Genomic DNA, 20,541 nt, shown 5'->3' on the forward strand with positions numbered 1-20,541 from the left:
TTTTGGATACACCCTGTATAATCCAGGAGATTTTTATCTGTTTATTTTATTAGGGTATAAACTATATAAGCCTTAGTGAACCCAGGTTTGACGCTGCTGAGCTGCAGGTTTAAATCTTTGCATTACTGGCTGTTGATTGATTGATTTTCTTTTTTTCCCCATATCATTAACCAACACAAAGCCTGACTTTTAGATCGTAACACGGCACTTTTAGTGGGGATTTTGCCTATTGTGTTAATTCACCTTAAGCTTTTTTCATGCCAGTTCATGTCATGCTGTTTCCATGACAGAGGTGGGTATTGTTTAATACCTACCTCTGAGTGCACAGAAGCAATTAGCAGTGGCGGCTTTGGCTTTGAAAGCATATGCTTTTAAACTGTGAGGTTACTCTCAGAATAGCACGTTTATTTATTTTTTTGCCTTTTGACCCTCCACATCTGACCGGAATCTGGCACCCTTGTATTTTTGCACTGTGGCTTCATGCTAGAAAGTAGACTGTGAAGGAGTAACACTAGGTGTGATGTCTAATTAGGTTGTGGCCACAAGTGTAATACGTGGTGCTCAAACATATTTAGCTTATAGAGTCATTTAAGACGTTTTTTTGCTGTGTGATTCATGGATAATTTACTCTTTAATGCTGTGTCACTTTGCCTACTGAGACAGAAATCTATTATCTGCTGGAGATTAGTCGTATTTGCATTGCCTTTGCCTGTAACTTGCCATGCTGCAATTCAAAAATTAGCAATTAGTGTATTGACTAGATCTAACAGGCCCATCAGTGTTTTAGGAGCTGCCGTGTAGCATCAAGTGAGTCACGACCACTCTGCAGTCATCTGTTGTTTGTCCTATCTTAATCATTTTTTTCATATTATCTTTTATTTTAGTACTGCTTCAAGTCTTCTTCTTTTTTTTTTTCGAGATTATATAACTGCTGGTGCTTTTTCCGCCAATAATTGAACTGATGCAGTAATTTTTTTCCCTCCCATATAAGCTGTCAATAACATCTAGATTTATTTAGTGGGAAAAAAATGTCTACCGCCCCATTTGAAGCGAACAGTTATTTTTGCACCCAGTGAACAGAAACTGGGACAGAAGAGGAAAAACAGGACTTTCACAGCATTAAATGGGTCACCTTGAGTGGAACACTTGCCTATGTGGTCCTATTAGGAGCCAGAGAGAGAGAGAAAGACAGAGAGAGATGTAGAGGGGGCACATGTTTCCTGTCTGAATGTTAAAGTTGTAACTGTCTCCTGATAGATGGAGGCTATTTAAAGTATAAATCTGAAGCTTTGTCAAGCGCAGACTGCCAGGCTTGGCCCACCTGTTGGTGCAGCCTTTTGTGTGCGCACGTCCTGGATATGGGCTTTTTCTTTTTGTCACGTGTTTATACATTACAGAGCTCAACGTGCACAGAAAGCACTACCTGGCTTCAGCCGACTTTAACATGCAGTTTAGTTTTAGTGAATCATTTACCTAAAGTTCCTTTTAGCTTTTGCCTTGACCCCATTTATTCAGTCATTGCCCAGCCCTGCACAAACACTTTTCACTAGTACCATAAAGCAAGCCAACCCAGTTTACTTTGCAAGAGTGCATGTTAGGATTAAATTCACTTATTATTTATTTAAATAGTGCCAGATCAGCTGTCATTTTAAAGTGCTGCATAATGTTAGGTGAACACCCTACAATATTCAGAGTTTCCCACAGGATTGCATTGTGGCAGTATCAAAGCGGAGGGGGCATATGCACTCGCAAGCACTCATTTAGCAGCAAATGAACCTTCAAACTAAGAGCGAGCAGATTGTCTAACAGTGACGTTATTGTCTTGGGCAAATGAAAAGTACTAATATATCACAAATAAGGCCCACGTAAAGCCGCTAATGTCACAGAGAGAACCCCGGTGAGCAAGCGTTTGGTGACAGTGGGGAGGAAGAACTCCATTTTAACAGGAAGATACCTCTGGAAGAACCCAGCACAGGTAGGAGCATCCATCAACCTCAAACAGCTGAGGTAAGCGAGAAGAGGAACATACAGAAGTGAAAAGAGGAAGAGAGATGCTCAGTGGATCATAGGATGTGCACCAGCAATTTGAGACAATAGCAGGATGATTGAGTAATAGTTCTGGGTCACCTGATTCAGCCCTCACTATAAGCTCTGTCGAAAAGGAAAGTTTTAATTTTAAAAGGAAACCTTTCTATGCTTCTTTCACTTTATGGTGACATGTTTAATCCAACTAAGGCTATGCAAAAGCTTTATTTACACTACTGCATTGACTCCTTGTTCAAGTGGAGGCCATTTTTTCACTTTTGACCTGGTTTCTCTGCTTTGCTCTCCGATCGCAGGTGAAACTGTGCATGCTGGACTTCGTGCTCATAAATACTGAACAGCAGGTTATTTTACTGAAACTCAGAAAGGAGACAAGGCTTTAGGGCTATCGGAGTCTAAACACATATTTCAAAGCTGTAAAAATAAAAACAAAAACAAAACAAAAACAGTAAATGTCTTCACTGGCAGAAGGCACAATAATAATGCCAAGGACAATCTCACATTTTATTTCACAGAATCATTATCCTGCAGCTAACCTTAATCCAATTCAATTTATGCAGCACCAATTCACATCGACAGTCACCTCATTGCTTTTTATTGTAAAGTAAAAACAACAGAATATTAGAAAGAAAACCTCAATGATCTACCAATCCCCTTTGAGCAGCACTTGGTGACAGTGGGGAGGGAAAACTCCCCACTTTTAAGGAAAAACTTCCTTAACAAGAAGAAAACTAACAGACCCAGGTTCAGCGAGGGTCAGACATCTGCTGTGTTGCTGCGGTGTGACGGAAAAGAAGACAGCATAAAGTGTCCAAGGACTCCTCGGGTTACTCTACCTACACCATATATTACCAAACAGACCAATCAGAGCTGGTGAAATCTCCAACAGTGAGACATGTGAATGCACCTATACAGCGAGGTCTTGATGGAGACTTATCCTTCAGGAGTTTGAATGTGAGAAGAAAGATTGAACTTCTAAATGAAGAAAAACTAATTTGGGAGAAATATCACATCTAATTTCAGTTACTTTCAGTGTTTTGGATCAGCTAAAGGCTGTATAAGGATTTGTGGGACTGATGTTGCATTTTAAAATGAAGAAAGAGGATTGATTGACACTTTTAGCATAGGTCCTTCTTACTTTTTTATGCCTTTTAGATAGTCCATAGGAGTTATCTCCAGGGACGTGAGGGGCTATCATTGAACATCACCTAGAGTCCCCTGCATTGTCTGAAGTGCTGGCTCAGCAGCCTTCTGTACAGAGGTGCTCACTGGGCCAAAGAAGGAAAACTCTGGCTCTTTGTACAGTATCAATAGTTCTGTTGGGGCAAAATTAAAGCTGCAACCTAAACATTTTTCACCAGCCTCTCGCTTTGCTTTGGGGTAATTTTTCTGCTACCATTGAACATTTTATTGGCTTTGCACTTGGAGCATTTATCATCACGGAGAACTACAGAGCTGTTATTACCAAATCTCACAGCCTGGCGGTTCACGTTTGATCTCCTTGTTTGGACAGTTGAGCATGGGATCTTGACACTAATAATATGAAGCTTTACAAGCCTGTGACACAAAACCAATGCTCCTAATGCTGGGTTCAGTGTTGTAGTTTGCCACAGAAGATCGGCAGCAAACACTTCAAACCAGATGGAAAAATGATGCACAAAGTAACACGGCAGAGTTATGACTGCATCCTCCACTGACTAATTGTGGAAAACACAGGAGATGACTGATTTAATCAAGATTATGAACGATGAATAACTTAATTTAATTTGACGTCTTTTATCAGTTCCAGTGGGTGAGATTTGCATAGTTACAAAACCGATTTATCAGTGTCTGGAAGTGAAAAATAATCCCACAGTGGGAGCTTTAATCACAACCAAAGCGACATCACAGGCGCCGTATATTTCCAGATGTTTTTAAAGGCGAAACAAACAGCTGCTGCATTTCTGGTTCGGGTGTGGCCAGAAATTAAAAGTAAACAAAAGCTGGTGATCTTCCGTTTTTATGGGCCGATGATTTTTTTTTTTTTAGTAACCGTATAAACAATGAAAGATGGTGGATTGGCCAGATGCTGGCAGATGTGTAAAAATAACTCGTTTGGTGGCGGATATGGCGGAGCTGCCACAAGAGGCCAGGTGGATGAGGGAAAGGGGAGGCAGGAGGAGAGACCCGAGGCGGCCGCCGGTCCGAGTGTCAGGTGAACTGAACTTCAGGTAAGAAGTTATGACCTGCAGTCTGTCTGGGTCAGATATAAACCAAGTTTAGTTGGAGTTTATTTTCGTTGTGCTGAGTTTTTACAGTCAGTTACAATAACTCGTACTGCGTACTAGCCAGCATGACGGAGTTTCTATACAGCTGGGTGGGTGCTATGATGTTACTGATAGTGAACTTTATTTTATTCACAAGGTTGGTTAGTAAAGTTGCCAACCGTGCCATAAAAAACGGAATCGTCCCGTATTCAGAGAAAATATTATGCGTTTCATATTGAGCTGAAAAGGAACATAGTTTGTCCCGTACTTCAGTTGGCATGGAAAAAGACACAAAGCTGGATTTATTCTGTGTCTTTACCTGCAGCTGCCTCTTCTTCTCTCGTTCAATCATGAAACTGATCATTGATCAGCTGATCTCTCTTGTTTGTTTATCGCCGACTTTGCGCCAGAAAGAGGAAACCAGCGGACGTCAGCTGTTGTTAGGATTTATTTAATATTAATTTCCAGTATCAGCTGATGTTTGCTGGAGCCACAGCCGTAAAAGCTGCTGGTCATGATATCTTTTTTTTTATCTGGTGAGAGGGAAACATGAAGATGAAACCAGGAGATGTTCTTACTGAATCATCAGAGCTGAACAGGTGATGGAGAAACAGGTTTACCTTTTAGGTGACATGAATGGGTTGAAGGGAAGTTATGAACTGTTTCTGAGAGACAAATAACACCAGGATCCTTTTTTTATGTAGCTGACAGCTGGTAACTGTGCAGGGGCGGGTCTAGCAAAGTGTTGCCAGGGGACCAGGTAGGGCATTAACAGGGTAAGGGGGGCACAAAGAAATGCTTTTCTTTCTTATTCTCATTTAAAATGTCTCGCTTTTATTAAATAATTATCTGAATCTTACAACCAAAGTTTTTATCTTTATACCAACAAGACAGTGTACATCACTGTCACAACAGCGTTTGTTTTCATTCAAAGGCTTTATGGCTTTTCCTATAATACCTAGTGGGCCGGTCTCTAGTCAAAATGCCCAGGCCGGTTTTTTGTCCCAGTCCAGCCCTGGGCACGACACGCAGTGAACTAATCTGAGAGGGTGCATTAAAAAATGAATGGCCGGGTCAGCGGTGCACATCACAAATTAGCTCGCATAGACACATAAGTTGTGCCGCTTCTTAATGATGGTATCTTAGCTAACAACCCCAATTATCAGATTCAACTTGTAATTGGCTAAAAATCACTTAGCCTACTGGTGAGACGGACGTTGCTAGCTGTCAGTTTTTTCAAGCGATGTTGAAATTTCCACATTCCAACACTTCAAATGCTTCAGGAGCTCTCCGCTCAGCGCAGCAACTGTTGATATACAGCGTTATTAAATTTATTGCTAATGCAATTATATGGCACATTGACTTCTGAGGAAATTTTAGATGGCACTCGTCATCAAAAAGGTTGCCTACCCCTGTTATATCCAAAGCCGACCTTTTGTACGCTGCTGTTTTTGGTGATGATCATCATGTTATGGTACCTGGCCTTAGGAAACATCAAACAGGTGTTTGTGCCATCCGGGCGGTGGGAGAGGGACTGTGCTCGTAGTAAATAATCATTTACCCAGCTTGGTTTCTCTCTCACATGAATGAGCTTCACAGTCCATCGCCACATGGGAATTCCTACAAAGCTTAAAATAAAAGGCAACTCAGAAAGGTTCAGAGCGCCTGGTGTTCTGCGCCGATCCCTACAACATTAACATGCTGTCATAATGAACTACAAAACTCTTTTGACTGTTATAATTTGCTCCTGGATGGCTGTTATCAGCTGAGAGATGAGAGCGAGCGCTGTGTATGTGTGCTGGATTTGCCATCACTCTGGCTGCAATTTGTACCTGAAGCAGAAATAACTTGAACCGACTTAAATGACTGATGTGATGCAGTGTGAACTGGAGCAAAGAAAGAGGAAAGTTTGCAGTCATTCGCCGGGTGGTTTAGGTGTTTTTCTGCGGAGGTGGAGATGATGGGAGTGTTCTCTTTGAGGACCCACTTCTGAGACCTCGGGCTGGTGCGATACAGCGCTTCTTCCCTCTGCTGTGGCAAGTGTGTGTTTACTGGCACGCTGCTGTGTCCGTGTCAGAGAGTGCAGAAAAACATTTTATATTATCAGAGATGTCAACAATGCTGTTTTCAAAGGTTGTTTTGGGAGGGAAATGGGCAGTGGTCTCTGGGTGGAACTGAGGTGAGACAAGAAGTAAAATCAACTGAAACACCTACAGATCAAATAAACAGGCCACACGTCATTTTAAAGTGGCCCTAAGGTGCTTTTTTCCCCCTTATTTTCTGACTTATACACTCACAGGCCACCTGCTCAACTTCTTACTAATCCAAATATCTCATCAACCATACACATGAAAGCAACTCAGTGCACTTGGGCATGTAGATGTGGTCTTAGTTTTCCACATTCAGTGAGCTTGTTGTCACTGCATACCTTGCTTTTTGATGTACTGCTCACAGAGGCAAGGCCAGAAACCTTCACAAATTTTTCGCGATCCAAACAGTTTCTTTAGCTCTAGAAATACTTGTAATTTTCCATCGATTTTTCACACTTCCTGTGTGTAATGGCAACATCACCAGATAAAGAGTAGCAGTGTATTTTGCAAAGGCATCCAATAAACCAAATTAGACCATTTGGTGGGCAGGTTCTGGCCTTGGTCCACATCTTTGATGGCTGATCTTTAAACTTGCAGCTTCAGAGAGTTTTTTTTCTACTTTTCGATATTTATGATTTCAAAGTTAGGGGATGTACTTTATATGATTCATGTGATGACCGTCTTATTGGAGTTATTTGCTGGTTTATGTATGTAGTTTTTTTGTGGTGGTTAAAAATAACTGCAAGCTGGTGAGACTTTGACGATGTGTATCTGCTGTGTCCTTTAAAGTAATCGCTCACTTTATCTTCAATCCAGGTTCCTTATTTATATGAGAGTTGAGTGATGAAGAAGATCTTTTTCGTTTCGCTGTCATGAAAGCGGAAATATACAACAATCAAAATCTAAAGGAAAACAAACCCAAAAAAATGTCCCACATTAGAATCAGCAGATTGTTTTAAACAGTGGCATCGGTCCAGACTTTCACCATCTGTCCATCCCTGCATGCAGTTTAAGCTTCTGATTTTCTGCGTCCTGATGTTTTGAACTGAATGTGTAGCTTCTGATCAGGTCTAATTTCCTCCATTAGTGATCAAGGTTCACACATGAGAAAGGTTGTTTAGTCTCTGCTGCTCGCCGTCTTCCTTCACTCAGGCTGGCGTGCTCTGACCCCGCTGTGAGTCATCTTGCATTTCTCGATGCTGGCAGGAGTGCTGGCTGTTCGCTCTGATCCATGCTGTAGTGGTGCGACGCTGCCTTTGGCTTTCTGAAGGAGGGGTGGGGGGGAACTGGAGCACAGCTCTGAGCCATAGGCAGAAATACCAGGCCTAACTAGGACATGTCAAAAAACGGGGCTAGTGGCGGGGTGTCTCTCTCGCAGAGAACTTCCTGAAGGGATGACAGGAAGTATCTTGCCGTTGATGAGTTCCGAATTTCTTCTTCTGCTCCACTTATTGTTGATAATTTTGTACCTTATACCTTTTAACAAATAACACAGATGCTTTTTAGAATTATTGAGCTTTAAAGTTTTGCAGGTACACTGGTTCTGTTTGTGCTGCACTTCAACAGTGACTCATTCTCCCAGTTTTTTCTATGGTATGACCCCTTATTACAAAGCAAAGCCTAGTCATCGAGCGTTTGATTTGCCCATCGCACTAGAGCTGCAGATAATGATCCATTTACAATTTTTCTATGGACCTTCTCTGCTTTTCTTTATTTTCTGTCATATATATGCTGTTAAAATGGAGACTGTTCATATAAAGCATGGCCAGAGTTTGAATAATTAGGTCAGTGTCTGTACAAGTAATCACTGTGATCTAAAAGCTCAGATTTTGCGCAGCTCTAAATGCTTTTTCTGACATCACAGAAAGTTGATATGCCCAATATCCTCCTGAGAACCGAGGAAACAAGTATTTTTCAGTTAAATTTTTTGTGATGTCTTGCCTATTTGCAGCTAAAAGAGGCCACCCAAACACATGAGATGTCCTTGGCCAGGATGTCTTCTTTTGACTTCAACGGTGGTTAATAGGATAGCTCAAATAAGTCAAAAGATACAGACCAAAACCAAATGTCCATTAAGAGGACATAAATGTATAGGCTGGTTCTCATGAGGATATGGTCATCTCAAAATAGACAAATGTCTCGCTTATTAATCACTCAAGTAAGTACTCTTGTATATGAATCCTGTTTATTGATTTCATTTGCTTACATTTCAACTAGGAAACTTGGTGTAATTTGAGATTAGATACATATAATCAGATTAAATAACATTGTAACCTCTCAGATCCACATCGTGACCCTTTCTGGATGTCCTGAGCCCCATGTGAGCCTTTTTGCAACTTGTTTTTCTGTTTTTGGGTGCTAACAAGCTCAGTTAGCACGGTGCAGACTATCATAGACCGAATGGCCCATTTTCCAGTCTGGCCTCTACAACATCTCCCTGCACACTCTCAACCCGCTACACTAAGTGCTGCTCCAAACCAACAAATCTTCCCCTTTAAAGTAGGTTACAGAGCCCTCCTACCTTGAGTCTGCGCTGATGCAGGTGTACTAACCTCAATTTGTGAAGGTGTAGGACCTTTTTTATGTCCCATATGCAGGAAACCGCATGCACCAGTGAAGGAGATCTTTGTGATTATACCAGGACTGTTAGAGTAATGAAGAGAATTGATGGGTTTGGACACAGTTTTTGAAACATGCTTCACACATTATTTAGTTTTTTAATGTTTTTGTTATCAATTCTGATATTAAAGACCAAAATGAAGATAAAAATTAAGGCAAATGGTAGCATTTAAGGAATTGTTGGTGATAATGGAGCAAATTTCCATTAATGATTGACAAACTCTTTATACCTTTATACTGGCATCATGATCTGATAGCGGTATAAATCTCTGAAGATGCTGATTACCAGTTCCTGTTTCTGTCTGAGAAAGTTGAGGGTGTCTTAAAGCTTGCATGCAACTTCATAAGTTTTCAGATGGGCTGTTTGTAGAAATAACTATCAGATAATATGCATTAAAGAACATTGAAGGCAAAGGTTATCACAAAGAAAGAAACTGGCCTCTATCAAGCTATACCAATGTTCATTTAATTGGTTGAGGTGTGTATTTTAATATGAGGGTCTATGGCAGACTTGGGCAATTAATTTTCCCAAGGGGGCACATGAGGAATGGACTGTTGTGGAGTCCTGGTCCACAACAGTTCAGTTTTATCAAGTGAGAGATATCTAGCTTAAAGTCAGAGTCAATGTCAGACAGGACAGGGTATCTGGATTTGTTAAACTTCATCACTGAGAATGTTGGTTCACATATGATGGTAGATCCAAAGAGAACATCTTCTAATCTTTAGCACTGGCATACAAAACAGCTCCCGGTGTATAAGAATATAAATGCTTATTTCACTTCTGGGTTCTTTTTAGTCACTTGATCTTGTATCTTTTTCAAAAGTCCACCATTCTTCCGTGTCAGATTTGGACAAAGTCCAGTTTTTCCCATTTCAGCTCAAGCCTTTCCAAGCAAGCACTTACCTCCGTGAACAAATCATTCCCTGTCCCTTTCACTGAGTGCATTGCTGCCAGCTCCTCCAAAATCTCCAACTCTGTCTTCATCCCGCTTACAAAGATGAGTAACTGGGCAGATATCACAACTCTCATCCAGAGCCGAGTAGCCATCGGCTCATTGTCAAACACTTCTTTTTTTCTCAGGGCATATCAGCTCAGGAAAGTTGACCAAACACTCTAATAAACTCCCCAGCAGAGATTGGCTCACTTACTTTGGTTTATAATTTTTGTGGGAAATAACAAAACTGGTCTTGACTGCTCCATCCTTGGATGTGTAAAAAGTCATGTCGATTTTGCAGCTTTCCTCGCAAACGTTCAGATGTCCGTTCTCACTTTTTTCCAGCTTCAAAGTTGCTGCTTGAAACACAGTTTCAGGTTCAAAGCAATATCCCCATCCTGCATGCTAACGTGAATGCTACTGATATTTAATTAGGCATGCTTTTTGTAGATTTGGACTTGAACATCTGTTTGTGTTGCTGATTAAATAATTTATATACTTTCAGCCACAGTCCCCACAGCTGAATGCAAAAATGTGTTATTCTCACTACTGAACGCAGTGGTAAAGGCAGCAGCAGTAACACTAATATTCATGATTTGAGTCAGCCTCACTGTTGTGTTTTTCCACTGTCGTGATGCAATGACAGGATTGATTTCTGTGTTTTTGCTGCAGGACACCAATGAAATTGTGGCCATTAAGAAATTCAAGGACAGCGAAGGTAAGAGGGCTCTTCGCTCCCGATGGGCAGGCCTCATCAGAGAGCACTTATGATTTCTATTGTAATGCAGGCTGTCCTCGTCCTTTATTTCTACTGGCCTGCTGCATCCCATATCTATCACAACATGGCAGCTCAGTGTGATCCTCATTTCCTGTCTGTCTCACCTCCACGCAGAAAATGAAGAGGTCAAAGAAACGACCCTGCGGGAGCTCAAAATGCTCCGCACGCTCAAGCAGGAGAATATTGTTGAGCTGAAAGAAGCCTTCCGCCGAAGAGGGAAGCTGTACCTTGTTTTCGAATATGTGGAGAAGGTAGGTTTCCTCCACAGGCCGATACCTGCGCTGACTCTGGTGTTACTCTCACCCGTTGCCTGTAGCAGAACAAGTTCAGCACACTCTTCTCTTCTTCTGGCTTCACTTACCGTAACATCAACAGAACGATGAATGAAGGTGGTTATCAGCTCAATAATTCAATCCAGGGTTTTCCCAACCTCGCTGTGAAAGAGATAACATTGGCAGCATATGACGAATGACAAACACAGGGAGGTATACTGGCAACAGAGCAGGATATTTTCCAAAATAACAGCAAACTATAATATTTGAAAAAATACAAAGAGGTTAAACACATAATAGAGGCTGAAAGCAACAGAGCTGCAGCAGCCAAAGCAGCAGCGGGCGAGTTTGTGTGATAGGGAAAGGCTGTAGAGCACTGTGGTATTAAAACACCTGGTCTGAATGTGTAGGACTAGTAAAGGTACAAGTAAAGAACAACCAGAAGAAACATCATTCAAACCTGTAAGTTGCTCAAAATCCAAATTTCAAGTTGGCCAGCAAATATGAGGCTTAGCTTATCACTAAATTAAGTTCTATTCAACATTATAATTGTTTAAAATTGCTCACAAAATCAGGTAAAAAGCAGAAAAAAGTCCTCGTCTTCAAAATAAAATACTTTAGACCAGAGCTATTAAACGCATTACAGCTTCAGAAATGGCAGCCCGAAGCAGTCAACGCATTGTTCTCACTTAATGAACCTTCTATTCACAAAATAGATAATTAAAAAATAGGTATTGTTTCTCAAATATGAACCATTTTTCTCCAACAGAAAAAAAACCAGACTTTTGTCACACTTTAAAAAGCATGTCGATCTCTTACCTCAAATACAACCTGCACCAGAGGTGGTCAGGTCTGGACGGGTCCTCCCGATGCTGAAAACTCAGGGTTAAACCTAGAATTCGTTCGCTAAACCCCCAAATCCCTCATGATAATAAAGAGCTCAGCTTTGATTTCTTCAACTGTGTCTTTTTCCCTCTCTCTTTTAGAATATGCTCGAACTGCTCGAGGAGTTACCAAACGGTGTGCCGAGTGAAAAAGCGCGCAGCTACATCTTCCAGCTAATCAAAGCAATTCACTGGTGCCATAAGCATGACATTGTTCACCGAGGTAAGGCGTTTTTCTTGACCTGAACATAGCGTACAGAGTGTTAGTACGATAGAGGAGAGGCCCCCAGAGCAGGAAGACAAATGCAGCATTATTTTGCTTACACTGGAGAAAAAACATGGTCATTCCATATAAAATCCACCAAACTGGAGAAAATTTCCCACACGAGCCCTTCAGAATCACCTGGTTTCCATAGTGTAGTGATTTACATGTGTGTCTAACAAGCAAAAGGTCCCTGGTTTGAGCCCATGAGAAGACACAAATACCTTTGGGGTTGCATCTGGTGTAAAAATCTGTGGCAACCCCTTGTGAATAGGGTATGCTGATAGTGCTCTTTATGTGAGACTGCACAGCACTTTTATTACTTGTCCTCCTTTCCCACATCTTGAGACAGTATCCCAAATTTTGACTGAAAATGTGGTGTGAAGTGATACAATATTTCTGTCTCATAATTGGTTAAAAATGGCTAAAATTGTAAGATATGGTGCAAAAAAACATGTATGAGAGTATGGATGCATCTTTACTGAAACCCAAAGACGGCTAAAGATCTTTTATTAGCAAGAGAGTTGGAAATGTTGCATTTAAATGTAATATATTTGACTACCTCTCAGTATTATTAACACGTCTCACTTTGTCCCACGTTCAGTTTGTTGTGATATGGTCACCTTACTCATTAAGAAGAGAGCCGCCAAAAGGAGCTTTGATGCATCATGTAAAATTTTACCTTCTTACTATGAATATTTTCCAAGTGCATCACAATTTGGTGTTTTTTAATTTGTTCAGTCCTCCTATGTTTTTAAATACAGAAGACTGATATAAAATACATTTGAGAATTGTTAAAACTTTGAGCATCAATATTATGGGATACATCATACTCTCTGTAACATCTAAATATTTTTGGGTCCAGCTTCATGGTTCGTATCACTACGTGAGACAGGTGTTTGGTCAGAATAGGCTCACTTTCTATCTGTTTAGCTTCATAGTTTCATCTTTTTCTTTTGACTGCTCCCTTTAGAGGTCACCACAGTGGATCATCTACCTCCATCTCGCCCTGTCCCTAGCATCCTCCTCTGTCACACCAACCCTGTGCATATCCTCATCCATGAACTTCCTCTGAGTTTCCTCTTTTCCTCCTGTCTGGCAGCTCCATATTCAACATCCTTTGCCCATTGCATCCACTGTCCCTCCTCTGCACATGTTCAAACATCTCAAACTATAACTTTGTCTCAAACCCGCTCAGCCTGAGCTGTGCCTCTAATATACTCATTCCATACCTATCAATCCTGGTCAATCCCCATGATATCATAGCATCTTCAGCATTATATCTATCAGCATTATAACTAAGCGATGTACTGTTCACTAGAAGAGCTTTTGGTGAATCAGTGGCAGCAGAGCAGGAAACCAGATGGCCCATGTGAGCTTTTGGCACACTGAGAGCAACAGAGCAGGCATCCAAATGGCCTGTAGTATATCCAGGCACCCATATGACAATGTTATCGAGGGATTCAGTGTATGGGTTATAGTTTTTTTCCCCCCAATCTGTGCATTTTTGCTGATGAAATTCCATTTCTCTGAAGGGTAATCATTCAAATCGCTCTCTCAATGAAACAGATGAATGTGTGGTGGCAGAAACTGATGGAAGTGATGTAATAGCGATGATGATAATGATGCCCCTCTCCAGCTTACTCTCCATCTGTGTTCTTCCTCCTCAGACATAAAGCCAGAAAACCTTCTCATCAGCTCCGATGACGTCCTCAAGTTATGTGACTTCGGTGAGCCCCTCTATTCGATCCTCGCGCTGTAAGAAAGGTGCTCAAACAGTCAGAGCTGTGATGTAAAAGGAGTGTTTTCAACAGATACTATATTTGGCTGAAACCAGTGCTTCAGGAGTGCAGCAGGCAGGCTTCATCCGGTTATCTAAAGCGGTGTGTGCGCCTCCCCTCTCTGCGGCTGGTCATTCTTCTTTCATCTCAATTAATGAAATGTGTTGGGCAACAAGAGCATAATCATGCTTCAGCTCAGTCTGGCGGCGCCACAACAGAAGCAGGGGGAAACGTAAAACATGTCGTGGCCAGAATCACACAGGCAATCTGGTGTGAGAGACTGAAGACCTGCTGTTTGCTCTGTGTCAGCCAAAGGCATTGAGAGAAGAGACACGGGCCAAACAGACTCCGCTGTGAAGGTTTACGTTTCAGACCGAGTCTTGCCGCGCGCAGTCACTTTCACTGTGTGTTGTTTTGATCGGGGAGTTGGAGCTCTGAGAAACTGGAAATGAATGGCTGGGTTAATGTAGTAAATGTCCAATTGTGAGGGAAAAGTTTCTCCTTGTTTAAACTTGTTTAACCTAATATCATGTAAAGGTTCAAAGGGTTTCACAGGCAATATAAAAACACTATAAATATGCTGTCTATCTATTCATCTATCTATCTATCTATATACACACACACACACACACACACACACACACACACACACATATATATATATATATATATATATATATATATATATATATGTATGTATATGTATATATATATATATATATATATATATATATATATATATATATATATATATATATATATGTATATATATATATATATACATATATATATATATATATATATATATATATATATATATATATATATATATATATATATATATATATATATATATATATATATATATATATATATATATATATATATATATATATATATGCAGAAGTGACTAGCACAAGTCACCATCAAGTGCGGGATCTACCAAGGAGATGCTCTGTCCCCACTGCTGTTCTGCATAGGCCTGAACCCCCTCAGTGAGATCATTAACAAGACTGGCTACGAATACCGACTACGGAACGGAGCAGTTGTCAGCCACCTCCTGTACATGGATGACATCAAGCTGTATGCCAAGAGTGAACGAGACATCGATTCACTGATCCACACTACCAGGCTATACAGCAATGACATTGGAATGTTGTTCGGACTGGAGAAGTGTAGTCGGATGGTAACAAAGAGAGGGAAGGTAGTCAGAACTGAGGGGATTGAACTACCAGAAGGCAACATTGCAGACATAGAGGACAGTTACAAGTACTTGGGGATCCCGCAGGCAAATGGGAACCATGAAGAGGCCGCTAGAAAAGCTGCAACCACCAAGTACCTTCAGAGGGTCAGGCAAGTCCTGAGGAGTCAGCTGATCATGCCCTGCCCGTGATCAGGTACCCTGCTGGGGTAATAGGCTGGCCAAAGGAGGAGATAGAAGCCACTGACATATAGACAAGAAAGCCCCTTACCATGCATGGAGGGTTTCACCCCAAGTCCAGCACCCTGAGGCTGTACGCTAAGCGGAAGGAAGGGGGCCGGGGACTGGTGAGTGTCAGCACCACAGTCCAGGATGAGACAACGAACATCCAAGAATACATTGGGAAGATGGCCCCAACTGACCGAGTGCTCAGTGAATACCTCAGGCAGCAGAAACCCAAGAAAGAGGAGGGAGACGAGGAACCATCATGGAAGGACAGGCCCCTGCACGGTATGTACCACCGGCAGATAGAGGAGGTGGCTGATATCCAGAAATCCTACCAGTGGCTGGACAAAGCTGGACTGAAAGACAGCACAGAGGCACTAATCATGGCAGCACAAGAACAAGCTCCGAGTACAAGATCCATAGAGGCTGGGGTCTATCACACCAGGCAAGACCCCAGGTGCAGGCTGTGTAAAGATGCCCCAGAGACAATCCAGCACATAACAGCAGGGTGCAAGATGCTAGCAGGCAAGGCATACATGGAACGCCATAACCAAGTGGTCGGCATAGTGTACAGGAACATCTGTGCCGAGTATAACCTGGAAGTCCCGAGGTCAAAATGGGAGATGCCCCCAAGGGTGGTGGAGAATGACCGAGCTAAGATCCTGTGGGACTTCCAGATACAGACGGACAAAATGGTGGTGGCTAACCAACCGGACATAGTGGTGGTAGACAAACAGAAGAAGACGGCCGTAGTGATTGATGTAGCGGTTCCGAATGACAGCAATATCAGGAAGAAGGAACACGAGAAGCTGGAGAAATACCAAGGGCTCAGAGAAGAGCTCGAGAGGATGTGGAGGGTGAAGGTAACGGTGGTCCCTGTGGTAATCGGAGCACTAGGTGCGGTGACTCCCAAGCTAGGCGAGTGGCTCCAGCAGATCCCAGGAACAACATCGGAGATCTCTGTCCAGAAGAGCGCAGTCCTGGGAACAGCTAAGATACTGCGCAGGACCCTCAAGCTCCCAGGCCTCTGGTAGAGGACCCGAGCTTGAACGATAAACTGCCCGCAGGGGCGTGCTGGGTGTTTTTATATATATATATATATATATATATATATATATATATATATATATATATATATATATATATGCCAGCTGTCATGAAAAATAAACGGTAAAAATTACCAACTTCATGTTTTTATACTCTAATCTGAATGAGCACACTGGATCTAATTTGAATTAAAATTTCACTGGAATTAATCAAGCATAAGACTCAACCGCTTAAATGAGTTTTTGTCTCCAGGAAGTAAATAACTATAATTTGGCATCTTAATCAATAAATTAAAAATGTTTTTTACTATTTTTTCTTCTTTTTGAAAAACATTAAATTAGAAAATGCATGGATGACAACAATAATTACATTTTAGCAGTAAGAGAATCCTTTTGATTAAAAGGCTTGTGCATACTAGTGATACCAGCACAAAAACCATTTTGGTAATTACTAATACTGTTAATTTAGGACAGCTGTGGTATAAACCTCACATTTGGTGGGGGTCTAATAAATTTCCATTGCACCATATATAATGTAGAATGAAGAAGTCTCTTTCAATTAGGATACTTTTTAATATTATTTGATCATAATTAGAAATCCTAGAAGGCAGCTATTTTAATATACAGTAACAGTCATATTATTTAAAAAAAACCTCAGATTGATTGGAAACAAACTTATTTCCCAGCATGTTGAGTACCGTTCTTGAAAACTGTAATCAAATTGATAGGAAAACAAACTAAAACAGTTAAAATAACTGAATAAGCTAAATGCACGAGTGCCAAAGTGCAGACAAGCTGCAAAAAATGTTGAAGATGCAGTCACCCTGTATCTGTTGGTTATGTGAGTAATTGGCAATAAAACATACCAACATGAATATTAAACTGGAACGTGTCTATATGTATGTAAGAGAGCTAGAGGCTCTAAAGGTGTGCTTCGATGCTTGTGCAGCCAAAAAAGCATCTCACATTAATCAGCTGAAGAATTCAAAAGGCAGGATCTGCTGCTGTCAAAGTGTTCAGGAAAAAAAGATCACATCTGGCGTCGTCTCTGACCTAACTTTACAAACTACTTTGTAAGTCAAAGCTTTAAAGCATAATGAGCGTCCAGAGAGACATTCAGCTGAAATTCATTTTTAGGTTTCTCAGCATGTGGAGCATAACTAAAAGCTCCTCATCATATCCTATTGCTTTCTCTGTCTTCTCTTGCCAGGCTTTGCACGTAATCTCTCTGAGGGGACTGACGCCAATTACACCGAGTATGTGGCCACTAGATGGTACCGGTCTCCGGAGCTCCTGCTCGGGTACGCCTGCTATTTTTTTTACGTTTTCCCTTTAAGCTCTGTCCAGTCACCACACTGACATAAATTCTTATTAGCTCTCATTATGCGTGGCCTCTCACCACCCTCTTAAATCTGCGGTCTCAGGGCTCCTTACGGGAAGGCGGTGGACATGTGGTCAGTGGGCTGCATCTTAGGAGAGCTGAGTGACGGGCAGCCGCTGTTCCCGGGAGAGAGCGAGATCGACCAGCTCTTTACCATCCAGAAAGTGCTGGGACCCCTGCCACCAGAGCAGATGAAGCTCTTCTATAACAACCCTCGCTTCCACGGGCTGAGGGTAACTTCAGGCCCCCCCCCCCATACTCTGCTGACCCATCCCTCCATGCTGCTCTTATCACTGCTTTTCTTTCCTCTCTCTCCTTGCTGTCTCTTAAGGCCTCCTCCTCCTCTGTTTCTTCTTCCCTTATTTATTTTCTCTGTACACTCTCTTCTCCTTCTTCTTCTTCTTTTTCTGGCTGAGTTTGCTGTGCCGTGACTGACTGGATCACAATGACTCATCGTGTATCATGTATCCTGTATGCACTGTGAAGGAAGGCTGTGATAAGTCTTCTGTGGCAGGCTGGTGGTGCAGCAGACCTGGGTCGTCCTTCCCTTCGCCTCACTGCCCACAACCCAGGATTTAATTATTAGTTAGCAAACTCCCCCTCTGTGAATGCCTGGCAGTGAATACCCAGTGATAAGACCACTTCTTGATTAAGCTGCATAATAAGCGAAACGCTTTACGGTCTACACCTTGAATTTTCAGCTTCTATCCACCTCTTAAACACCCAAGTTGTTGTTCCTCAGTAAAATCCTTGCTCCGGTAAAGACAGGCACACGTTGGCCGTGTCTGTTTCTTAAAAAAAAAAAATAGCGCCTGCTATTGTTAGTACTTGCTCAAGGGGAAAAAAAACGAGCTCTACCTCCACATTTATGTGCTTGTTGTCATTTAAATGAGATCCTGCAAACTTCGCTGATCCCTGCACATTATCGCTCACAGTCAGATCATCCTATTAACACCACGAGAGGGGAGAAATAGTGTTTGATGGGAACACGCATGCTGTTTTTATTAAAATAAATCAGACCAACAAGAAACCACACAACACTTTTGAGTGAACAGAGGACGCTTGATGGTTGTTTCATCACGTTTCCCACCTACGATGTGCTTTTCTGTAACACTCAGAAATGTGTGATGTAAAAAGAACGGCTTCTGGACTCTTTTTTTCCGCCTGCAAACGGCAAATTCAAAATATTCAGAGGAAAAATTCTATTAGAAATGAAAGGTTGACAATGGAGGATTTGCACGTGGTTGAAATCACAAGTTGTGTATTTGGGCATTTCTAAAAGAGTTCACCAAAGCATTGTCATGGTTACAGGATTTTCCAATCAAGCTTAGAAAAAGATTTCTTCAATACCAAATCCGATTATACAGAGATACAAACAAACCTGTCACAGGAGACAACAAGTAAACGATGTTCGACAACAACACCGATATTAAAATATAAGGTAACAAGAACTCACAAGATAGGGCTACAATTTCAGGAGTTTCTTTTTTATTGGGTAGCATTCAGGGGACCAAGAATGAGGCAGAGTGTGAATTGGTGAAGAAAACACTGGGTCATGTGCAGCCCTATGTACTGATAGCTTGTCAGCTACCTTTATTAGCAATAAGGTGAAGTAATTAGTGTCACTGTGGAGGATTTTTATCCTTCTTGACAACATTGCTTCAGTTCTTTTAGGTTTACACGCATCCGCTCTGTTAAGGTCCAGACACAGCACATGGCCTTTGATTGGACCATTCCATTTCCATGAATCTTGCTTGGAATCGTGTTCCTGTTGTGTGACTCAGTTTGTGCCAGGCTTTAGCTGTGGGACAGATGGCCTCACATTTGACTCTAGAATACTTTGGTATACAGAGGAGTTCATGTGCGACTCACTGACCATAAGGTACCCAGAGCTTGTGGGTGCTAAACGAGCCCAAATCATCACCCCTTCACCATCATCATCATCGTGGCTCAAGAGTTGGCAGTTCGTCTTGTAATCGGAAGGTTGCCGGTTCGAGCCCCGGTTCCGACAGTCTCTGTCGTTGTGTCCTTGGGCAAGACACTTCACCTGTTGCCTACTGGGGGTGGTCAGAGGGCCCAGTGGCGTCAGTGTCTGGCAGCCTCGCCTCTGTCAGTGCGCCCCAGGGCAGCTGTGGCTACAATGTAGCTTGCCATCATCAATGGGTGAATGACTGAATGTAGTGTAAAGCGCTTTGGGGTCCTTAGGGACTAAGTAAAGCGCTGTACAAATACAGGCCATTTACCATGCCTGATAGTTTTTATGAGGTAGTGGTTTTCTGCAAACATGGTGCTGTGCATTTTAGCCAAACATATTGATTTTGTTCTCATCTGTCTAAAGGACATTGTTCCAGAAGTCTTGTGCTCTCCGGCATGAAAACTTACTTCAGAAACAATCATATTTTAACTATATTTTAACTTTCATGTATTTAGACTCTTTACTGAAGTAAAGATGATAAAGACATTCAAGTAATAACAGGAAGGTTTAATTTAAAATACGATGAAGGTGTCTAAAATAAAAATATTTAATATGCAAGTGATCTTAGTTCTGATTAAATAATGCTGCACACCATAGTGTTGCAGCTGGAGATTAATTGAATTGAAATACTCCTGGGTGGCTGTATCTGTTATAACAGCATGATACGTTAGCAGTTTTATATTTTAAAATATGCAATATAATAAATAAGTAAAGCTTTAAAATAAATAGGTTGGAGTACAAGGGACAATATGTATAGTGGTGTTGAAAATACAGGGGAGTAGAAGAAAGTATAGCATAAAAAT

General features: G+C 41.5%; 1 protein-coding gene across 4 annotated transcripts in view; it reads left to right on the forward strand.

The window, feature by feature from the left end:
- LOC113015689 (cyclin-dependent kinase-like 5) overlaps positions 1-20,541 on the forward strand; it is a 52,641-nt gene that overhangs the window by 17,851 nt on the left and 14,249 nt on the right. For all 4 annotated transcript variants that reach the window (XM_026157810.2, XM_026157813.2, XM_026157812.2 and 1 more), the window contains exons 4-9: positions 10,606-10,651; positions 10,826-10,962; positions 11,970-12,090; positions 13,800-13,859; positions 17,593-17,683; positions 17,807-17,996. In XM_026157810.2, coding sequence (XP_026013595.1) covers positions 10,606-10,651; positions 10,826-10,962; positions 11,970-12,090; positions 13,800-13,859; positions 17,593-17,683; positions 17,807-17,996 — 645 coding nt within the window. The remainder of the gene's footprint in view (positions 1-10,605; positions 10,652-10,825; positions 10,963-11,969; positions 12,091-13,799; positions 13,860-17,592; positions 17,684-17,806; positions 17,997-20,541) is intronic.

This window comes from Astatotilapia calliptera, chromosome 23 (assembly GCF_964374335.1).
Source record: "Astatotilapia calliptera chromosome 23, fAstCal68.1, whole genome shotgun sequence".
NCBI classification, from domain to species: domain Eukaryota; kingdom Metazoa; phylum Chordata; class Actinopteri; order Cichliformes; family Cichlidae; genus Astatotilapia; species Astatotilapia calliptera.